We start from the raw sequence: 22,679 nt of genomic DNA on the forward strand, positions 1-22,679 counted from the left end.
CACCCCTGTGCTCTTACAAGGCTAGACAGTCCGGGTTACAGGAAGTGGAAAGCTGCGACTACTGGCCTCTCACATCCTCCTTTGTAATTCTTGACTTTGGAAATGGGAATTCAGCCACTGAGATATTTTGATGTGCAGCTACCTTTCTCAGAACACTAACCAACTAACAAAGTCTTCAAGTTGTCTCTCCTCTTCCTTTTGTGAGAGCAGGAGAGAAAAAGACAAGGAGATCTCTCTGCAGTGTCCCCTTGGCTATACAACATTCCCACAGTGGACATCTAAACTTAATGTGCAGTCTACATATTCACCATAAAACTAGGGCACTTAAGGTAAGGAAATACTTCCATAATTACTTGGATATTGGGCAGAGTAGAGTTTTTTCTCCCTTAAACGGCTCAGATAATCGTCCCTAACTAGTTCACATACACAGCCTTTAAGAAGTGTTGTTTTTTAAAGTTATCAGCCTAACAAATTCCCATAGCTGGATCAAGAAATTCCAAACAGAAGAAACTGAATCAGCTTTAAAGAAAGATAATCAAAACATAAGAGTGTAAGGAAAAGCAAAAGGTAGCACATTCTGTTTTTTATTACAAAAAAAAAGTTCAAACCCTTTACATGCTATGACATTAAATGTCATATATGAGTTCACTACAAGCAAACCTCTTAAAATATATACATACTGTATATATTTACATTCAAGTTTGAGTAACTGGTGTCAAGGTATAGTTCAGGATCTTTACCCACCCTGCGGATTTGTTCAGCTACTAACTAAACAGAGATTGTATCTTCACTCAGGCACATGGAGAGGTAGAAACTGCTTTTTAAAAAAAAAAAAAAAACCTGTAGTGCAAACATGAAGATCATTGCTGAAGCAGCTTATACATCAAGGAGGCCCTAACTATAACTAGCTTTGGTCATCTCTAGAAGCTGAATACATGTAGTCTTGTCTTTTAAATTAAAACCAGATAAAACTTTGGGTAGGTGCTCTTCTGAGCACATCAAGGTGTTGGTTGAGCTCAGCAAGGAATGCTCTGCCACTCTGCACCGAGAATTGCACATGACTAAGTTAGGCAACATAGCAGCAGGGCTGGGCGGGCGGCTGGGCTCCTTTTCCCTGATAAGACACAATTAATACACAGATCGGTGGCTTTAGAGACTTCAAATTAACATCTGGACACCCACAGCTCCGAACTCAGAAGCCACCAGGATACTTCCTCTCCCAAGTGAAACCTCTTATTATTTCTGCCCTGCCCACCTCCATCCTAAACTGAGCTAATAAGTCCAGATAGGGGTGGGGTGGCCTGTAAGTTCTACAGGCCACAGTTCCTCAGCCTCGTGACTAAGGCTCATGAAGGTTCTTGGGCCTGAGAAGGGCTCCCCAGGTTCTTGCCAGACTTGGTGGGGCTCGTTCCTGAGAGGGGAAGTTGGAGGGAAGTCACGGTGGTGGCCAAGGGCAGAAGCCCTTCTCGTTCCCTTTTCTTCTGTTTCATCCTGCGGTTCTGGAACCAGATTTTGACTTGGGTGTCATTCAGCTGCAGTGAGTTGGCTATCTCGATTCGTCGGGCCCGAGTTAAGTACTTATTGAAATGAAACTCCTTCTCTAGTTCTGTTAGTTGCTTAGTGCTGAAATTCGTGCGGATCGCGCTGGACGAGTTGGCGGCTCCATACTTGGCAAATTTGCCTGCAACGTAAAGACAGGGAATCAGCGGGGCGAGAACACGCGGAGACAAGGCTCGGGAGAGCTTTGGGGCCACATTAGAATCAAAGTCACTCTTGGGTCTCCGAACACAGTTGTGCCAGGAGAAAAGCTTCACCGAGTGCTCCTTCCCGCAATTTTCTCAACGCCTGGCACTCGGGGCACGCTCAATGGAATTCGCCTGCTTTAATGATGCCTCGGACCGCGTTTCCCCCATAAAACCCAAACCGCCGTCCAGAGGGACAGCTACAGCACGCCCCCGGCGCAACTACGCGAGGCAGGCTCCGTCCCCAGCCCCAGTGGCGTCCGTCCGTCCAAGGCCCAAGCACTTACTTTTTTTCGGGGCGTTCCTCTTCACTTTCATCCACTCGAACGTGCTGAAGGCGGCGGGGAGGCCGGAGGAAGGGGACGCAGAATTGGGGTAGACGCCGGGGGCGGCGGACGCGGTCTGGAAGGCCCCGGAGTGGCCGTCGGCCGGCTCTTTGAGACACGCCGGGAAGGGGGCGGGCTCGCCGAAGGCCGCGTAGTCCACCTGGCTGCTGAGGAGGAAGGAGCCGCCGCCCGAGAAGACGGCCGAGGTGGCGTAGTGGACGTGCGCCCCGCCGTCGTCGGCCGGCCGCCCGAGCGCGCACGGGAAGTCGTACGGGGGCCCGGGCCCCGGGAGACCGTAGTCCGCGCCGCCAGTCGCGGCAGGTGCCGTGCCCGGCTCGTAGGTCCCCTCCAGGGGGCACGGGGCGTACGCGGGCGCGGCCGGGGGCGGCGCGGGAGGCTGCGCCGGAGCAGCCGGGGGCGAGGGCGCCGCTCGGGCCGCGGCCAGGGGCAGGCAGCTCACGAAGGCGCCGTCGCCTCTGCCTATGGGGAAGGCGGGCTGCAGGACCACTGGCCGAGCGTCGGCGCGGCACAACTTGGGCGCAAAGCTCAGCACGTCGCCGCCGCCCCTGCCGCTGCCGCACGACACGTAGTCCAGGTAGGAACTCATGGTTCCGGTCCACCTCACCTGAGCGCACCGGCCGCGCCCAGGTGCGGGGCCCGCAGGACCGCCGCGGTCGGCGCCGCTCCGCCTTCCCTCTCTAGCCGAACTACCCTCGCCGAGCCATGGCAAGCCAGCCGGGGGTAAATAGAGGCCTAATATAGGGGCGGGGTGGCCACGTGGCGCCGGCCGGCCAATGGGCGCCGTCTCAGCACGGCCTGGGTCCCGACTGGCGCGCCGCTGCACGCGCCTGCCCGGCCGCCAACTTTGCCAACCGGCGGGTGGCCGCCGACCAGCGCCCTACCCCAGCCCGGCGGAGAGGCGCCCTGGCCTGGGGCTGCGTGGGGAAGGGCGGGGCGAGAGCGCGGGACGCCTGCTTCCCGGACAGGTATTGGACCAGGTGGGGGCAGAAAGGCAGGACTGGCCGCTCGGGTGAGGACAAGAGGATGGAGAGGGTGTGAGCTCGTTCTTCTGCATCGTGGGTGGCTAGTCTCTCGGGTGTGAAGGGTGGGCGCCGCGGTGTGGAAAGTGTTAAAAGGCCATCGGGGACCGCTCCTAGCCTCCTCCTGGGAAGGTAAAGTTATTCCTCTTCCCTTTTTCTCTGAGCCCTTAAGCGCTTTCAGTGTTCTTGGCACTCCTCCTAATCTCTCTCCTAAACCTTGAGTAGACGTTTAATTTTTCCTCTTTTCCCTCTCGCCCCGATTCTGGGGACTAAATTTTATGCTGTAGGTGCTGTGTAGCAGGGGCGGCACAAACTCTTCACTTTTAAGCTAGATTTTTCACGTTATTTCGCAGCTTCTTCGATTGCTTCCATTTGTGGCGGCATGATAAGGGCGAGTATTGGAGTCCAGGGGTTTGATTTGGACAGAAGAAAGTTTCTGCCTTGTGGGACGTTTAGCAGATTCTCCCCCTCTGACTAGGTTGTAAAATAAAGAAACTGCCCTTGGAGTGGAACGCTCGTTGTGCTGCTCTCTGGGCGGTTGGCACACGCACCGTTGCTGCGCACGGTTTCTCCGAGGCGCTTTGGCTTCAGGGAGCAAAGGCTTCCCAGGGACCGGTCAGATCTCAGAGGTTTGGAGAGCCTTGTACCTCGAAGCAATTAAAGCTTCTGTTCCATCAGATAAGTGCTGCGTCGTCTCTTGCGAGTGAAATCTGAGGTCTCACAATGTTAATGGGCTCACGTCTTTCCCTTGATAATATGGTTTTGTTTACTGAGTGTAGAGAGACGGGAAATAAAAGTGCAATTGGCACAGGAAATGAAAAGTAGAATGGTTACAAAGACAAGCTTTACATGGATAAACCTTCCAACTTCCTTGAACATTTTTTTAAATGTTTCCCTCTTTGGGGCTCCAGGACAAATAACAAATTAAATAAATAAATGTTATTTACACACAGCGGTAATGAAAGAGGGTGGTTTCCTAAAACTCTGTGTGAATAGAGAGTCTACTTTTGGCTTATTCAAGTGCCCTTGAGGACTTGATCTATTACAGCCTCTAAGTTATGGTGACCGAGGTTTTATTATTGTTTTACTGATCCACTTGTCCTGAAAGAGCGATTGAGCCCTTGCCTAAAATTCCAGTCTGAGGAAGTCTGGAAAATAGGAGCTTTTACAGTCCAGGGAGCCAGTTCCTTACAGGGATGTGAACTTGTGAATAAACAGAGCCACACCAAAAGTGTTACCAGTGTTGAGGCTGAAGTTGAGCCAGGATGGGGGAGGGTTGAGCCTGGAGGGGAGAGGGTAGGTAGAGGGTAGACAGCTAGGAATGAGCACAAAGCTAAAGAGGTCGAGGATTCCTGCACTGCTGAAGTTCTTGGATTTAATTGGGAAATAAAATCCTGGGCTGGAAGATAGCCCTTCAAACTTGACATTGCTACTTCAGTTCTCTCCTGTAGCCAGTCCCACAACAAAGGTCCTAAATAGGTTTGTTTTTTTTAATAGTTTTTAAAAAGAGAAAAAGGCTCTTCTCTAGCACCTTGGTTGGGAAATGATAGAGCTCTTCAGAGCTAGCTCAGGCGTCACATATAGATGCATTTCTTCACTGTCCTCCTTCTGTGCCCTTCTGCAAAAGTATCAGCAGGTCAGATGCTGCTGAGTTCACAATGCCCCCTCATCCCCCCACTGGCTAGACTTTAATTTTTACCAGTTTTTACCAGCACAATGTCTCAGCTCTCACACTCTTGTCTCAAAACTATAAGACCCCGCTCTCAAATGGTACTCATCTGATCACAGCTTCTAGGTCCAGAGGCCCCAAGGGGTCAAGAAGGAAGGGTGGCCTTGTAAACGTCTCTAGAGAAAGACACCAGCTGGCAGAAACCCGGATGTAGGACAGGAAACCCAGCCTGATTGTTTGGCAAATCTGACCGAAACCTAGCAAATTAAGGGCCTTTTCTCTAAGGTTTCAGGAAAAACAGGCAGCCTAGGTGCCTTGGCAACCTTCATTGCAACAAAGACCAGGTTTTTAATGCTAAGCGTTTGGAGCAAAGGTTGGGTCCTTCATGTCACAGTTGAGCATTGACTTTGGTGCACCAGTGAGCTGTGCACACTATTTCCCCAAAGAGAAATTTTGGAGATTGAGCTTTTGCTGAGAGAAGAGAATGTCCTGAAAGGGACATCTAAAATTAATCATCTAAAAATTAGATTTTAAAAATCGTGCTATTTTAACAACTGTGGGTGAGGGTGGGTGGGTGGGGTGTTCAGTATGTGTTCAGACCCAGTAGCAGTTCCCTGATAACTGCAGGCAGAGAGCTACATTCTGTTCCTCCTTCTCTCTACTCCCTTTCGTCTCCCAGCCTTTGGCATATGCTACACCTTGGGGCTCAGAGTGGCCACATCTCCACTCCTGGGCTGGTTCTTGACTTACTCAGGATGAAAGTCAAGACTCTGATCATCTCAGACTCAGATTCAATAAACATTTGCCAAGGACCTACTGTGTAAGAACTTTTTTGTTAGGGGAAGGTTAGGCTGAGAAAAAAGATATTCTCAAACCAAAGGAACAAGGGATTCATTTCTGGCACATGTTAGCTATACTATAAATCTACTCTAGGAAAATCTGAATCTATAATTTTCTAAGGAGATGTTGGAAGATATTATTGGGGCAATTGTGTGTATAAAGATACGAATATAGGATATTTTTGGTAACTTTAAAGTTTGTCTCCTAGAAGTTCACAGAGTATGGACGAAATGTCTTACTGATTTTATTGCTTGTTCGAGTCATGGATTCTTGAGGGTCACTTACCCTGCTGGGTCTTGGTGCTGTGAGTTCTCAGCAGGAGGTGACAGCCTAGGGGCCTGATTGCCAGGTTGTGTTTGATGTAGGAATGCTTTGAAATCTGTCCCATCGTACTCACCACAGCAGTCACCCCCTAACCACCCCCCAGGACTACCCTTCTCTCCCACTCAAACAACAGTCTTCTTTTCTGCAGACAGAAGTGATGGAGGGTGGCAGTCTGGTCTTCTGTGTGTTTACAGTTGTTCCTAAGAAGCCTCTTACAATCCCTCTCCACAAGCCCCACTGTGTTATCCCTTGGAGATGCTTGAGCACATGCAAACTCTTGGCTCCACAGCCCCAAAGGACAGAAAGGCTCTTGCTTGTTGGGATAAAAAGGAGGGTTCTTTTCTCTTAAGCAAGATTTGCAGCTCTCTGCAGCATCCTTCTATCCTAAGGTAGAGGTAGGGATGAACGGGATCCTAAAGACAGGAATTCAAAACCTGTCTGAAGTCTGATAACGTGACCCTCCCTGAAGAAAACAGTTTAGTGTGCTGTGCCTTTCCCTAGAGTTTTGTGAAAGACTTGTGGGTCAAGCCCGTGTCTGGCACACAAGAGGCATTCGAGAAATGTTTGTTGGCATATGGACACCAAGAGGGGAAAGCGGGGGTGGGGGGGAGCGGCGGTGGGGGGGAAGAATTGGGAGACTCGGATTGACATATATACGCTAATATGTATGAAATAGATAACTAATAAGAACCTGCTGTATAAAATAAATAAATAAAATTCAAAGGGGAAAAAAAGAAACGTTTGTTAGGCAGAAATAAAAATGGACAGAATGGTGTGTCTTCACCATGACCAATATTGGCTAAAGGATATCCTTAGATTATTGGCTCCCGGCACCACTCCAGGTGGGTAGGAATCACCAGAGAAGCTTGTTTAAATGTGCAGGTTCCTCAGCCTCCCCTGCATCCCCACTGAGCTTCTAATCTACTAGGTCTGGCTCAGGAGTCTTTCTTTTTAATAAGCCTGTTGGGTGATTCTAAAGCAGTGTTCTTCGGAACCACACTTTGAAAATTTCTGCTTTAGGAGCGGGGGTGGGGGGGCAGTGTGGGGAGAGAGGGGTGATTCTTGACCAGCAAGTGAGAGTTCATGGCTAAATGGAGCAGGATTATACCTGAAAAGTGTCCAGAAGCCTGTTGGGTAGTAGGGGCAGAGAGGTCAATGTCAAGGTCAAACTTAAGTCTGGCTGGGCTGAAGTTCCAGAAAATATCCTTAAAAGGTAGTCAGTAGGAATGTCTCAAGTTTTGCTGACAAAATAGTGCTTTGAAGAGACCCAGCTTACTTCTTGCCACTTCCCTAACTTGGCTTTGAGAATGCCAGTGGGGTAGGAAGTGAAAGAAAGGATTTGTCTCTCCCAATCCCTTCAGAGAAAGATGAGTGGCTCTGAGGCAATGGGAAGAAGGAAGGAGTAGGAATGGGGGTCTCAAGAGAGAGGAGCCAACTCTCATTTCCTTCCATGTCTCCCAGATTGCCTGGAATGAGCACTTGAGCCCTCAGGATCCAGAGGGGGCCAACCGTCCCTTGGCCTAAGGTGTGACTCTCACTCTGGCTAGAGATTGACCTTTAGCAGCATAAGATGTCAATGCTAGGAGACCCCTTAGAGATAAGCGACATCAAACCCCTCATTTTAGTGGGGAAGTTACTTTATTTACTCAGACTTTAAAAGACAAAGCCATCCTTCAAAAGATGAGGGAACAAGCTTGGGTCTCCTGAATCCCCACAGTGTGCAAAGAGGACGGAGTCAGGCAGCCCGTCCTGTGCACAGTGGTGGCCTCCACGCTGAGCAACAGAGTAGTGTTCAAGGACACCACACTGCCAGTGGGGCTGACTGGGAGGCCTGCATCCCTCCCTTTGCCATTTGTTTGCTAAACCTGTGCCCCAGACTTCTGAGGCGCCACCTTGAGCTGCTCCTGCGAGAAAGGGCAGAACTGAGCCCGGGTCCTCACACCCTCCACCAAGCAAAGGTAAAGGATCCCCTCATTTCCTGTTCAGTTTGAGCAGCATCAGGGCCCTGGAGACAAAACAAGAGGCGTCCCTAGATTAATGTAGCTGGATAGGCAAGTACAAATAAGGACATGTGTGAACACACATAGGTACACCCAGGTCAATTATACTGATCTTTTTTTTTTTTTTTGCTCCTTTATCTTTATAAAGGGTATTAAGTTTGAATTTACATGGTTCAAGATTCAAGGGTACAAAATGGTGTGCAGTGAAAGCCCTTCTCCCACCCCTGTCCCCAGCCACCTAGTTCCCCTTCACATGGACAACAATTTTCCGAGTTTCTTCACCACTTTTATGAGTATATCTTTCCAGAAATACTTTATACCTTTACAATTATAGACAAATATATATTTGGTTATAGATACATCTCCCCGCATTTTTCCACAAATGATAACATATTACAAGACCCTTCTGCACCATGCTTTTCCCCCTATTATATCTTGAAGATCATTTCATACAGAACTTTCTACTTTATTTTTACAATTTTATGCTGTTCTATTGTATGCATCTACCACAACTTATTTAGCCAGTCCCTTATTAATGGGCATTTATTTTCATTTTGGTATTAGAAACACATGTTCAAATTTTTGCCTATTGGAAAAATTCCTAGACATGAAATTACTTAGTCTAATGTATGTACACTGGCAATTTTGATATATATTGCTAAATTGATCTCTTTAGAAGTGAATCAATTTATACTTCTACCAGCAGCAAAGGAAAATTCGTGTTTCCCCACACCTTTGACAAGTCAGTGGGATATTAAACTTTTTTTTATTTTTGCCAATCTGATCAATGAAAAATAATACCTTTTACTTACCCTTATAGCATCTCCAAAAATGTCATTCTTCCTTATCGTATTTTATCCTCTTATAATTTTATTTTACAAACGCTAATACTGACATAGAAAAAAGATAAACAATTTACTGTAGTCACATCCAATGTAAATGGCCAAAGTCAGATGTTCAGCACTCTTTCCTATACTACACTGTGCCACAAGGAAGCCTAAGGAGGTTCAAAGAGCATTCCCTGAAAGACACATGGTATAAAAAAAGCACAGAAGCTTTGACATCTGCTAAGAGCCCTCTCCTTTAGTGGTCTGATACCAAGACCACATTTCTGCATGTTCCCCTGGAGAGTACCCTCTGGAAGCTGAGGGACTCTGATTAGCAATCTGATCTGACCTAGCCCTAAGCATTAGGTTGGATTCAATATCTGGGAAGCAGTAGGGTGTTGTTTTTAATTTCCCTGAGACATTTCTCACTGGCCACCCAGGATCTAAGTATTGATCATCATGGTGTGGGTAAGAGGACGTTTTCCCTAAGTTTTAGCATTATATAGGACACTCACTTGGACCTGGTAAAGATAATACCTAAGTGTGGGAGTACACACACACACATGCACACACGCACACTGCTCTAATGATAAACTTACAAAGTAGATGTCTTTATTGACTGTTTTATTGATGATGAAACTGAAGGCCAGAAAGATTCAGTGAATTTCTTAGGGTCACACAGTGTATCAGTTAGCAAAGCAGAAACAAATGTACAGAGACCTAAACCTGAACTCATTCATTTCCCCTATGGAGTCTTCTCTTCCCCCTCCACTGTTCGTTTTGGTGGATGACCTGACTACCCCCTCAGGCGTCAGAATCCTAGGGATTAATAACCACAACTCCTCTTTCACTGATCCGATTGATCACCAAGTCCTGTGAATTCTTCCTCCTAAATGCTCTCCTCTTCATCCGTATTCAGTTTCTTCCTCTCTAGGCTTGATGATGGCAGCAGCCTCCTCCTTTGTTCTTCTTGCTTGCTATCTCTCCTTTGTCCCCTCAGACATAGTATCCCCAAGAGTCAGCTTTCCAAATACAGATAATAGGTAACCACATGTCCCAGCTTAAAACCTTCAGTGGCTCTCCCTTGCCTACACATTAAGTCCAGACGCCTTTCCATGGCCCTTACACAACCTCTCTTGTCCAGCCAGATGCCCCACTCCAGCTCCTATCCTTGTTCTAGGTCCACACCTTCTCTTTCTTCCCTCCCTGCTTTTGTATGTGCTGCTCTCTCCACCTGGTATGTCCCTCCTTCCTGGGCCTAAAAAAACTCCTGTACTTCAGGGACCCAAATTCACCTCTTCTGAGAAGCCTTTTTTGACACGACGATACTGTTAGTGGAGCCTTTATTCCAGGAACATTTTGGCCACACCTATGTTATAGCATCTGTCACACTGTCTTAGGATTAATTCTTTTTCTCCCCCCAGTAGATCGAAGGGCGTACACATCAATTTTGTATCCCAGAGCCCAGCACAGTGCACATAGGAGCTGTTCAGTAGCTATTGGTGAAGGGAGAGAGGACTCTGAACCAAGGACAAGAGTATTTTAATTGTATTTTAATTGCTTGAGAAGTTCAGGACCCTGTGCAAGGCTTAATGCTTCAGTTTATATCTTTCTGAGGAAAATGGCAGTAGACCATTCCTCCAGAGCAAGTTTTTTCCACCCAAGAGGACGGTGAGAGAGAAAAGGGCTGAGGGGAGGGAGAGAAATCTGGGACTTTCTAACCTTCAGGGGCTCTTTCCTATGGGCTGAGGCAAACACATTAACTTGAGAAACTTCTCACCTGTTGTCACTTAGAACAAAGGTTAAAGAGAGGGTAGCCCAGAACTCTCTTAGAACTTATTACAGAGAGGACAACAGGTACCGCTCAAGAGGGGGTACAAGGCCCGGGCTACCCGCTCATCCAGGCCTTCCTGCTGTGAACAGCTGTAAGACTTGAAGCCTGCCCCCGCCCCGCCCCCACCGCTTGTAGTCTCCTCCTTCACGGTGTTTCAAAAATGAACCCAAAAGAGCCAAAGCAGAAATACTGCAATCCTTCCCTCACACCATAAAAGAGAGAAGAGACATATCATTGTGGTTAGTGTTCTAAGTGTATTTTTATGGTTATTTTAAATGGCATTCAAGTTTAGTTCCAAGTTCAATAGGGGTCTCATCCTGCTTCCTCCCACACAAATAGTCCTGCAGGTGAATGAGAGAACGAAACTAGTTCAGCGTCTCCCCTAATTCTGATCCCTCGGGACATCGTGTATAAAACTCTTAAATAAAAGTGTATGCAAGAACCTTCCGACCCACTGAGATTTTTCTTGTCCTGCCCTCAGAGATGGATTTGTCCCTTTCTGGGGGGACAGCAGCGTTGAAGGGGGTCGGGGGGGGCGGCGGGAGGTGCGTGGGAGGCGGGGCTGGGAGGCGTTGGGGCCGGGCAGTCGGGGGGCCTGCGCGCCCTGCGTGCTCCGCGGGCTGGGCTGGCGGGCGGCCGCGCGGCCGCGGTGCCCTCGGGCCTCGCGCGGCAGAGCGCGTGGCGGCGGGTCGCGGCCTCAGCGCTCAGCCTGCGTGCCTGTGTCTCCTCCGCTTGCGGTTTCTGGTCGGATCCCAGCTGGCCCGGACTTGCTCCGAAGTAGGAGGGACCGCTGTCGAGCGAAAAGTGCACACCGGTGATTGATGAACTCTTAATAGGACTAACCTCTCCCGCCCCCACCCTAGACACACACGCAGAGCAGGCCTTCACCCCCGCCCCTCCCCCGGCCTCCCCGCGGGCCAGGGGGACGCGGTCGCCAGCCGGTTGGGTGATTAACTCACCGTTTGTCTCTCAGAAAGTGTTCCAGGTGGATCAGGAACACCCACCCGCCCGCCGCTCCGCGCCGCGCCGCCTCCGGGAGACGGGATCGAGCGTGCGTCACATGGCGCGGGCCGAGCCGGCCTTTGTGCAGCGCGACCGCCCCGCCGCCCCGGGAAGGCGGCGGCTATTGTTCCCCGCGGGGGTGGGAGGTGCTCGGACTCGGGGTCCACGCCAGCCCCTCCCCAGTGTGTCCCCAGGTTCGAGGATGGGTGGGGGCCTCCTTTGTGTGTTTTCTGCCGGCGGCGGAGATGGCATCGTTGCTGCCCCAAGAGATTAGGAGACGCGGGTGAGGGAGGTCAGTCGTGGCTCTGCCACTGCCTGGAGCTCAGCCCAAGTGACCCAGTTTCCCGCTCCCTTGGCCCTTGGGCCCTTGTGGAAGTTGGGAGGGATGTGGTATTTGTAAGGCAGCACTCTGAACAATAGAGCCATCAGAAGACCTTCTCCCTGTCTCCTCATAAGTCAGGGACACTCTTTTCCGATCCTTCAAAAAGGCCCTGGTCCAACAGGTCCTCTTGGCCCGGTTTTAGCCCCACTTCCCCAGCAAAAACACTGCATTTGTATCGGGGTTCTCCATGCATCCTCATTTAAATTAAGATCTCCTCCTTGGGCTCTTACTAATGTTAAAATCCTATTCGAATGGTTTTCCAGTTATTATTCTTCCATAACAATGATCCAGACTAGATATAGGAACCAGTCAAGATATTTTGCCACAAGACCTGGGACAAGAAGACTTCCGTCATATCTCCCATCATGCTGATCTCCTGGGGACCCTTCGCCTGCTTCTGCTACTGCAAATGACTGGACATGCATTTATTTACCTTGGTTCTTCCTGCATGTGTGGAAACCTTTTGTTCACTGTGCTTCAGGCTGAACCGGGCCTGAAAGTGGGTCTTTGAATTGTCTTTGTACTTTCCTAACTTGCCAAGGTGAGTATGAGACCTGAGCGAAGTGTTTAGGCATGGGCTTTGGGCCAGGTATAAAAATCCATTGGGAACCAACTTTGAGCCCCAAAAATAAGGGCATTTGTAGCTGGAGTAGAATACAAGGGAGCAATGATAACTAAGATTTCATCCTCTGTGATGATCCTCTCCACTACCAGTATCACCAGTGTAGTAAGTACAGAGGATTCATCTACCCTATCTTTTTTCTCTCCATCCCAGCCTTCTGCAAGAGAGGTCTAAGTGAGCCAGTAGTCAGAGGTGATGAGGGTGTGGCTGGCAACTGAGCCTCAGCTCCCTGTGCCCAAAGTGTCTAGGGATGGGTCTGCTCACCCAGGCCCCTCTAAGGGAAGTTGCAGTGCCCTGAAGTAATCAGGCTGTAGGCCTGTGGGGACTGGAGACTTCTGTCTCTCTTTTTATTTTTATTTAATATAAACTTCTGTTCGCCCTATTCTTTTCTTACAGTTTCTGAAAGAAGGAGCAGAGTAAGGCCAAGAGTTGCCAGATGAAGAGGACCTTCCTGCATCTAACTGGGATTAACCCATTCTTGTCTACAGGAGGAAGTTTCAACTAATTCTCAGGATAAAGTCAAAACAGGCCTGTGACTGTTCCTTGAATATTCATGGTGTAAACAAGCTTCTGGCTCCCCCAGGTCAAGCAGAGAAACACTTTTTATTAGAATGTTGGGTTTCTTCTTTGTTATTCAAACATACACCCACACACATATCCTCTTCACCCTCCCTAATGAAAAACCTCAACAGATGGGGAGCCTAGTCTCCCAAGCCTGCTGGCTGAGAAGATCACTTCACTCAAGGGTCAGTTGGCTGGTACAGAATGGGGGAGGGAGAAGGGACGAGTAGCTAGTATAGTTAATCACTATTTTTTAATACTCCTTACAGATAGAAATTCAAAAACTCCTTTTCAGCAAGGTTAGCAGCCTCCCTCCGGGGCCTGGGAAACTAATTTGGCTGATGTGTCTCTGATAGAGACTAGGCTTGGGTTGCTCCAAGGGGAAAGCACTTGCTCTGTATTCTCTCCCTCTCTCATCTGAACGCCTGTACAAAGAAATGGTACAAATGGAGGGTTAACTTAATGATTCCATCAGAGGCGGATTCTTCTCTGTCAGGTCGCTGGATAAGGCTGAGGTCTGAAAGCCAGGAGGTAGAATGTGTAGTCGCCCTTTCTTGCCACCTTTCCAGGGGCCAGGACTACTCTTCAGGCCTTTCCTCGGCAACTTCCCCACCCCCCTGGCTAGCTCAGTTGGGTCTTCTGACTCCACTCAGGCTGGGTCCTGAGTTTCTCCTCGTAGCCAGGGCAGGCTCTCCCTCGGCCGAAATCTTTTCCCACCCCACCTCCCATTTTGCAGCTGGCCATTCCAGCTACCTCACCTCAGCGCTGCTTTAATTCACGTTTGACTGCCTCGACGGAGCAACCAGGGGCTCCCGAATGACCGCCACCCCCCATACGTGGGCCTGGGCTTGAGGCCCCGAGCCCTTTCTTCAGGTCCCAGGAGACTCCCCCACAAACTCCCTGATCCCACCTCCCTCAAAGCGTTCTCTGTAGGACAAAGGCAGAGCTGGCCACGGCCACAGCCAGCCAGCCATTTCCTTCCCTTGCGCAGACGAGGTAAAAGCCTCCTGGAGCCCAAGGCCCGGAGAGAGGCGGGCCCCTCACCACCTGCCGGTGTCGGCCCCCGCGCCGCCTTTGTGCGGCCTCCCCGCCGCGGGGCCCGTGGGAAGCCGCGCGCACAATGGCGCCGCCGCTCCCGGAAGACCCGCTGCTCCAGGCGCCCTGGACCCAGCGCCCGGTAGCGAGAGGCCAGCAGCCTCGAGGCCGTGGTGAGCTCCCCACGGCCCCCCGCGCGCCGCTCCCGGGAAGAAGCCTCGGTCTGGGATGGCGGTTTCCTTCCGCTGCAAACTTGCCCCTTCCCGCTGCAGTCCGCTCCGGGAGAAGGAGAGGCCTGGACCCGGAGCGCCAGGCCGGGCCCAGGGCTCCCCTCCCCCACTCTTCTTTCTCTGCTTTTCCGAGACCCGGGAGGGAGGAGGCGGGCGCCTTCGCCGATAGAGCAGCTATTGTGACCTTCCCTCGCAGAGCGGGAAGCCAGCCGGGTGTACACCGCCGGTGGTGGCGGGGGAGGAGGCGACTGTGTGCAAACCTCGGGGTGCGGAGGGGGTGGCACTGGGAAATAAAGGTTTGCAACCTCGGGCATTGGAGCCCTTCAGAGGGCGTTTGGTTGTGTTTAGACTCCGGTGCTTCCTAACACTAATTGCAGGCTCAAAAGCAGCAGAATTTATGGCGAAGGCCAAGGCGGCTTGTTTATAATTTATGAAGTTTTAAATGGCCGTGCGCGGGCCCCCGCTCTCGCCCTGGTCGGCGGCCGCGCAGGAAGCGCCCTCCCCAGATTCGCCGCCGCCCGCACTCGCGCCGGGAGCCACCGAGTGTGGCTATCGTATGACGCTCACGCCAGTGGCAGGAACGGATCCATCCGAGCGGCTCTCAGAAGCTTCAGGGAACCTTTCTCCAGAGGTGAGAGAGGACCGCAGGTTTGTCCCAAGAGAACTCCCACCCCACTAGCGAGGGGCGGCTGCGGCTGCCTGAAGAGGGAGCCCCCAACCCCGCGCTTCTTTCAGCCCGAGTGTGAGAGGAGGCTATGTCAGCCGGGCTAGACACCGTTTAAAATCTAATCCATGAAACGCTAAACCGCAGATGACACTTGGGGCCTTGCAGACACCCGCAGACTCAGCAGATACTCCTGCGGTAACACACCGCGCTGGAAAACGCCTGGAGCCATGATGCATTATGTATTTTTATTATTTATGGTGGGAAGAGGAGATGAGGGAAAACCGGGCGGAATCTAAACAGCCTGACAATTCATCTGTTTAATATTTAGCCAGTTAAGAAGGGTTGTTGTAATCCCTGCAAGGCAGCAAGCTCTTCTTTGATTTCCCTAATAGCTTTAAAAAATAATTTCTTACAAGACAATTAGAAATTCTGCCTATGGATGCAAATTTCACAGAAAAACAATTTTAAGCCTTGAAAGTGGGTAAAATATCCCTTCGGTTGAAGTCATTTATTCTGTTGATACACTTCTACAACATGTATACTTTAAACCTGCTCGGATGAAGTGAAATTTAGCAAAAAGGATAATCCCCTCCCACCCCCCAATCTAACATGCCATTTTAAAAACAGCACAGAGAAACAAGAAAACTAAATATTATTTTCAGCCATCACTATTTAGCGAAACACAAACATCCAAATAGAAACGATTGTTGTTCCACCAGAAGATCAGAAGTTAAATTATTTCCACACAATAGGAATGTCACCTCGTGTCACCGGGGATGTAGTAGGAGTTGCATTATTTGTCAAACCAAATAGAGATGCGTGGGCCCACTTTGCTGAAATACAAAAGAATTGAACCTTATCTGAAGGCGTTCTCCGAGTGCCTCCTTCTAGAGAAGCGGGGGTAAGTAGTGCGCCCCAGCTAAAACCACACTAATATTTACAAAATGGTTATAAATCCTCGAAGACATTTTGCCCATTTTGTCCAAAGAAGCAGGAGTGAACAAAGTGTTTATACTTGTTATGTTCCATTAATGAAACTTTTATTACTTTACATCACGGGGAACGTTTGTCTTCTTGAGAAATGAACTACTGACTTCTATAAGGAAAAAATCGTGACAATTTCCTAGAGAAAAAGCTTAGGTGCATGGCTTCAAATGATTATTTCTTTTTCTGCATCTTAGCTTTTTCATAGCTCAGTTCTTCTTATGACTTCTCTTGTGTCTTTGATTGTCAGTTTTCTTTCAAAGTTTATTTTTTACTACTTAGCGCAGAAAAGTGAGCTCTGGCCTCCCCAATGTAAGTGCAATCTAAAAAAGTGGATTTGTGTCTAGAAAGAGGGCAATAGAAAGAGCAAAACAGGCAGCAGTGAAACACCCTACCCAGGTCATCCCACACAAAACATTTCTAGGTTTGCATCCTCAAATATTCCCCCCCCACACACACACAACCTAAAGTCAATAGTTGGAAGGTAATCAAGTATCCCCAGAACCAGTTTGTGTACTGGATTCCAAATAAGTGGAAAAAATATTTCAAAGTGTCAGCCTACTGGGGGGCCTTCCACCGGGATTGTGCGCAAGATAAGGGTAGAGTGATCTACTTGCAAGTGTGCGTGATTAACACAGATACACTTAAGACTGAGAAAATTTTTTATTTTAAATATTTGTTCAAATAGTACCAGACAATTTGAAATCAATAAACTGTGTCGAGTGGCGAGGGCTGTGGCTATTGGGAAGAGAATAATGGGTGTCATGCCACGCCATGGGGCCGCCTGACTCTACCCGTGAAGGACAATTTGCGGTCTTAATCCTTTACATCAACTACACACACCAGCCACGGTTACAACTGTTCAAAACTACTCTCTCAACTAGTTCAGACCAAGGGGACTAAAGAGGTGAAATGTGGCCCCCGCGGCCTGGGAGCGCGTTCCTAAGCTCGGCTGGAGAATTCTACAGATATACACATAAATACATTAAGACGAGGATAAATAATCAGGAAAACGAAATGACTCGCTTCAAATAATAAATACAGATCGTTGAGTCCGATGCAATCCTTACGGGACGGGAAGAAGCATATAAATTAAGGTCTCCGCAACTAAACTAGACGCGGGCCATGCCCGGACTCGCCGGGTTCTGGACCCTCTGCAGGGCGCGTCGCCGACGGATCTCAGACTTACCTTCGGGACACCATTACCAGATTAGAGTCCCTCGGTCCGCAGTTATGTGGCACTGTCAGGCTTACAGAGGAGAATCCTTGCGGCTGATTTATGGCGAGTCACCCAAAGCAGGGCGAGCCTGGAGAGGAGGCCCAGACGCCTGCGCCTCGGCCGCTGTTGGCCCGAGACCGGAAGACAGCGACCGGGCCAGAGCGAGGGCGGGGGTCACCGAGCTGCCCCGCGGGCCCCGCCCGCCACCCCCGCCACCCAAGCAAAAGAGGTAATCGCGCCGCGAGTTCGGGCCGGTGGCCGCCGCTACAGATGCGTCAGTTTGGGGGCCTCGGGCAGGCGTCCCTGAGACGAGTGGTGGGCCGAGAGATCTGTGTAGGTGGGATGAGGGTCACAGGGTCCGTGGTGGTGATTGCCGGGAATCTGCGCAGCGCAACTGTAGTCCACGCTGGCTGAAGATGGGTGCGAGAGGTGGCCCAGGTTGAAGACGGGCCCGGATGCGGGCGCCATGGAGTCGACGAAGTTGCCGCCCACGTACACCGGGCTGCCCTGCAGGTTGGCGCTGGCGAAGCCGCCGCCGTTGCTCGCCATGGGGTGGGGCTCGAATTCGGGCGCCGCGTAGCGCTTCTGCTGCGGCAGGCAGCTGCTGAGCGGCGCCGTGTAGGCAGCCAGGCCGTACATGTTGGGCTGAGATTTGGCGAAGGCGGGCGGCGAAGGCGCGTCGTAGGCCAAGCCGGGCACGGGTGGCAGCTGGCCCGAGTAGGCCACGTGGCCCGCGGCGCCGCCGAGCGGCGGGCTGCGCTCCGGGGACTGACCGGCCGGCGAGTGCAGGATACCCTTGGCCTTCTGGTCCTTCTTGTACTTCATGCGCCGGTTCTGGAACCAGATCTTGATCTGCCGCTCGGTGAGGTTCAGCAGGTTGGCCATCTCCACGCGGCGTGGCCGGCACAAGTAGCGGTTGAAGTGGAATTCCTTCTCCAGCTCCACCAGCTGTGCACTTGTGTACGCCGTGCGCACCCGCTTGGACGCTGGGCCCGGTGGGCTCTTGTCCTCGCAGCTCTCTCCTGGGCAAGGAGGGAGAGAGAGGGGACGCTGAGCGGGAGAGGTGGGGACACCCTGGGCCAGAGAGAGGTGCTTCCCAGGCTCCTGCCTCTTCCTCCCTCCCTCCCACCACCTTAATCACGGATGGAGTGGGGGAGGGGCGTTTGAGAGGTGAGATTCCAAGAGATTCCAAGAACTCAAAGGCCCCAGGCCTACTATCAGTGGCACCTGAAACTCCCATCTGCCTTCTGAAGTCCAACTCATTCTGCCCACCCCCTCCCCTTCAGCCTAGCCCATCATCTCGTCCCAAAGGCTGAGGAGGAGTTTAATGAGAGACTAGTAGCAGCTGGTAAGGCCTTCCCCCCTGTCAAAGCAGGGCCAGACTTTTTTGAACAGTCCTTCCAGCCTCTACAGCTGGGAAGGGGGTTGGGGGGGTGCGGTTGGAGGCAGCCCCAAACTGCCTTGCTCAGAGTCTGGCTCCTGGGCAAAGTACCCCAAGCACCGAATGAGGGTGGAGATCCTGGCACCTCACTCCAGCTCAGCTGTACCCATGAGCTCAGTACCCAAATGCAGGGAGGTGACAAACCATAAAATTACAGCCCCAGAGTTTTAGAGGATCCAAGACCAGGCTGGGCGTATTTTGAATACTGCAATGCTAGGAGCAGCAGCCTCAGCCCTGGTTTCCACCACCCCTGCCACCTCTCAGCAGCTTGTCCACTCCCTCCCTGGGAAGACAAATGGATTTCTCCTGGGAGGGAGGGCCTGGGTGTGCAGCTGAGAAGGAGGGGCAGAAGGAGAAGGAACTTAAAGACCTGAAGACACGTCCCCCTACGAGCAGCAGCCCCACAGCGCAGCAGGCAAACCAGAGAGCTGACAACAAGCTAACTACATCCCAGGCCTCAAGCTAGCCCTGAGTCTGGGAGCAAGTTCATCTACCTGAAGATAAAGTACATCAGAAAGCACAAGGCCAGAAAAGTTCAGGAACCAAACAGGCTGAGCACAGAGAGGCAGAAGGCCTCAGAGCTCCCGGCCCTACCTGTCTTCTTCCACACCCCCTAAATGGACCTACGGGAAATATTCTCAACTCCAGGGTCTCCTTTTCCAGGGAGAAAAACCCAAGGCTGCTCCTGTTTCAGAGTACATCCTCTTCCCTTAGGATCTGTGCTTCCACATTAGGGATTTAATGGGATGGGGATAACTGAGCTGGGGTGGGCTAAGTAGAGTCCCATGGTTATTCTTTGCAGACCCTGGTTGGATTCCGGTGTGTAATTTGGGGTTTTTTTGGTTTTGTTTTTTGTTGTTCTTGTTTTTATTGTTTGGGCGGGGGTGGGGGTGAGGGTCGCCAGGCCTCACAGCTTGCGGGATCTTAGTTCCCCAACCAGGGATTGAACCTGTGCCCTCGGCAGTGAAAGTGAGGAGTCCTAACCATTGAACCGCCAGAGAATTCCCCAGGTGTGCCATTTTGTAGTTTTGTTATCTTGGGCAAGTGACTTATCTCTAACAGTTTCCTGATGGGTGTTTTGTCATATACCTACCTCAAAGTGTTCTTTGGAAAATGAAATTAGACAACGTTTGTAAAGCGCTTAACATGGTTCTTAACATAGCATTCCATAGACTTTAGTTCTTATTAATTTAAGCCAGTGGGAATCATGTGATATGAGCTACATAACCACCTGGATTTGGGGATCATAGTATCTGTCTTCAAGTTTTGAAGAGCTGTTGGTGGAAGAAGGAGTTGAGTTATGACCAGCAGCCCAGGAGAGCAGATATTAGGGCAGTATAAGGAAGAGCTGTCTATGAGTAACTCTGAGACATGTCCAGCAATGATGCCAGCAGCCTGGAATGGACATGAGCACCCTGTCACTGTAAGGATATGACCACAATCAGAGACACTAAAAAGAAAGAACAGGGAGTTCCCTGGTGGTCTAGTGGTTAGGATTCGGCACTTTCACTGCCGTGGCCCGGGTTCAATCTCTGCAATCCCTGGTCAGGAAACTGAGATCCCTCAAACTGCGCAGCGCAGCCAAAACAAAACCTTTTTTTCTGCATGAGGAGTTTACACATATGGCCTCCAAAGTTGCCCTTCCAGCCCTGAGCCTCTTAATTCCTGGGCGAGCTAGTCTCTTGGGGTCAGTCTGGGGGACTTAGCCCAGGCATGAGCCCCCTCAGAGAGCTACCTGCAGTGGCACAGCTGTTCTTCTGCTTGGAGTTCTGTCGGGACTCTTTCATCCAGGGAAAGATTTGCTTGCTGATGGTGGCTGAGGAGCCAGAAGCAGTGGGCCCACCCTTGGCCTTCTTGGCAGGTACTCCACCTCCAGGGTTGGTGGGCGAGGATGGGGGCAGGGCTGGTGGGGGAGGAGGGGGTGGTGGTGGCTGCTGCTCTGAGTTCAGACCAGGAGGCTGGCTGCCACCCCCACCTCCCTGACTGTTCCCAGTGCCAGGCCTCATGCAGCTTCCATTGAGTTCAGCCCCCTTGTGGGCTGGGGCTGGCAGAGGTGCAGAGCTCTGGATGGAGCAGGCAGAGCCCGGGTAATCAGTGTCCAGGGAGTTGGCAGCAGCAGGGGGTGGATAAGGCTGATGGGGGGCACTATAGCCATAAGTGTCAGCAGCTTTGCTGTAGCCATAGCCTCCGAAGAGTCCTGGGCTTTCATAGTAAGCAGCCTTCTGCATCGTGTACTCAGGAAGCTCCGGGGCCTGCTGACCCTGCTCAAATAACATTGACCACCACTGTCTCCTTCACCACCACCTCCAATGTCTGCCAAATCCTGAGAGAGCTGGGGCAGCTCCAGGCTCCAGACAACCTGCAAAGAAGAAAAATGAGAGGCCCCAGAGGGACTGTCATTGGCAAGACCAGTCAGTATAGAAGGACTAGCCCAGGCTCTCTGCTTCCCACCAACTTAATAGTAGGAGGATCTGAGATTTTATAAAGTTCAACTTATTTGAACCCTTGGAAAAGTCAGAAGGAATTTCTCATAAACACAAAAAAAGAGTTTCCTTTATCCAAGGGAAGGGGCTTTTTTTTTTTCCAGATACAATTTTCTTTCTCCAAGATTGTCAATTTAGCCTTTGAAACTACATAGAAGAGCATTTATGGCCTGATGCATTTTAATGACTGATTCTCCCACTAGACTCTGAGCTTTTTGCAGGAAGGGACTGTGTCTTATTCACCTGCGTATTCCTAACATCCAGCCCAGCGCACCACATGTAGTAAGTGCAGTAAATGCTTGTTGAATGAGTGAATGAGTGAATGGATCAGTCAGTCATTAGGTCATCCCAGGGTTTTGATGGGCAAAAGAAAGTCCTATAACACTCAGAAAAGCCAGAGCTCTCAAAAAAAGTATCTCCCCCACCTGGTTTCAAAATCACAGCATCTTTCACGGAGATGCAGATAGTCCACTCTCCGGTGACTGGGTGAGAATTGGCCGGTTAGCTCATGGGTCAGCACTGTGAAATCTACTAGGAGATAAAAGCCAAGAAGAGGACTTAAAGACTCCCAGACTTATTTTGAGGCTAGAAAAGTTTCTTCTCTTTGGTCTACATTTTTCTAGATGCTTAACTTTTTCCTCCACTACTTTTAAATGGATACCACTGGAAATGAGTGAAGAGATTTAGAATTTGAAATGCATGGAGCATGGGCGAATGAAAAATGCTTTATGTTATAACTCTATCATTTTAATCCTGCATCCATTGTATAAATAGATACTACTATTGACCTCTGCTCTGGATCATCCATTCCACCCCACCTCCCACCCAATCTACAACCAATGAGAGAACCTCTCTTGGCATGATGAATGGACCCAGAATTAGAAGAAGAAAAAAAAAAAACTAAGAAAAATTCTACCGCTTTTGTGTCCTCTGACTCTTGATGGGGGGCTTACCTTCTCACCCACCCCCCTCTTCTCCTGAAAGCCCCTAATGAGTTAAAGTATAACTAATACCATTCAACCACTTTCATCTGCTTGATAAAGAAAACTCATAGGTCAGCTCCCAGGTCTGAATTCTTGATCTCATCTTTCAGGCAGCTTTCCTTCCCCCAAACTCCCTGGTTTCCATCAGGGACATCATGATGGACCACATTATCTAGACAACTTATGTAGCCTAATGGATTTGACCACTAGTACTAAAACCACTCCTCCGTTTACTCATTTCCCCTACACTTTCACCAAACAGCCTAACTCAATTTTTTAAATTCTTCATATTAGCCTTTATTTGGTAGTAGAGTTGCCCATTTTGTTTTCAAATAAAAGCGAATATGCCATTAATCTTGATAAGAGAAAGACCCTTCTCAATGGAATAACAGAATACTAGGATGTAATGTTTTAGGAATAGTTTCTATTGTTGTTCTTAAACTTATGTAATTAGGATATCTACCAAAC

The 22,679-nt window shown here is 50.1% G+C and overlaps 2 protein-coding genes and 1 long non-coding RNA gene across 3 annotated transcripts; all 3 read right to left on the reverse strand.

Annotated features, from left to right (window-relative positions):
* Positions 1 to 919: 919 nt before the first annotated feature.
* HOXD1 (homeobox D1) lies at positions 920 to 2,675 on the reverse strand. The gene is made up of 2 exons (XM_067739874.1): positions 2,030 to 2,675; positions 920 to 1,681 (listed from the first exon to the last, which is right to left on the reverse strand). Exons 1-2 carry the CDS (start codon positions 2,673 to 2,675, stop codon positions 1,347 to 1,349), a joined length of 981 nt encoding a protein of 326 aa, XP_067595975.1. The 3' UTR covers positions 920 to 1,346.
* A 6,700-nt stretch (positions 2,676 to 9,375) lies between these two features.
* LOC137225832 (uncharacterized) lies at positions 9,376 to 11,872 on the reverse strand. Its single transcript, XR_010944051.1, has 2 exons — positions 11,562 to 11,872; positions 9,376 to 11,392 (listed from the first exon to the last, which is right to left on the reverse strand). It is a non-coding gene; the product is annotated as an uncharacterized lncRNA (long non-coding RNA).
* A 4,861-nt stretch (positions 11,873 to 16,733) lies between these two features.
* On the reverse strand, positions 16,734 to 21,021 carry HOXD3 (homeobox D3). The gene is made up of 2 exons (XM_067741463.1): positions 20,481 to 21,021; positions 16,734 to 18,326 (listed from the first exon to the last, which is right to left on the reverse strand). The coding sequence occupies exons 1-2, from the start codon at positions 21,019 to 21,021 to the stop codon at positions 17,569 to 17,571; spliced, it is 1,299 nt and encodes a 432-aa protein (XP_067597564.1). The 3' UTR covers positions 16,734 to 17,568.
* Between the last annotated feature and the right edge of the window lie 1,658 nt (positions 21,022 to 22,679).

This window comes from Pseudorca crassidens, chromosome 6 (assembly GCF_039906515.1).
Source record: "Pseudorca crassidens isolate mPseCra1 chromosome 6, mPseCra1.hap1, whole genome shotgun sequence".
Classification (NCBI taxonomy): Eukaryota; Metazoa; Chordata; class Mammalia; order Artiodactyla; family Delphinidae; genus Pseudorca; species Pseudorca crassidens.

Bases quoted from the DNA above. Each gene is read 5' to 3' on its own strand.
- HOXD1 (XM_067739874.1), bottom strand. From the start codon at position 2,675: ATGAGTTCCTACCTGGACTACGTGTCGTGCGGCAGCGGCAGGGGCGGC. The intron at 1,682-2,029 runs GTAAGTGCTTGG...TTTACGTTGCAG, and splicing joins GAGGAACGCCCCGAAAAAAA to GCAAATTTGCCAAGTATGGA.
- HOXD3 (XM_067741463.1), bottom strand. From the start codon at position 21,021: ATGTTATTTGAGCAGGGTCAGCAGGCCCCGGAGCTTCCTGAGTACACG. The intron at 18,327-20,480 runs GTAGCTCTCTGA...CTCCTTGCCCAG, and splicing joins GAACAGCTGTGCCACTGCAG to GAGAGAGCTGCGAGGACAAG.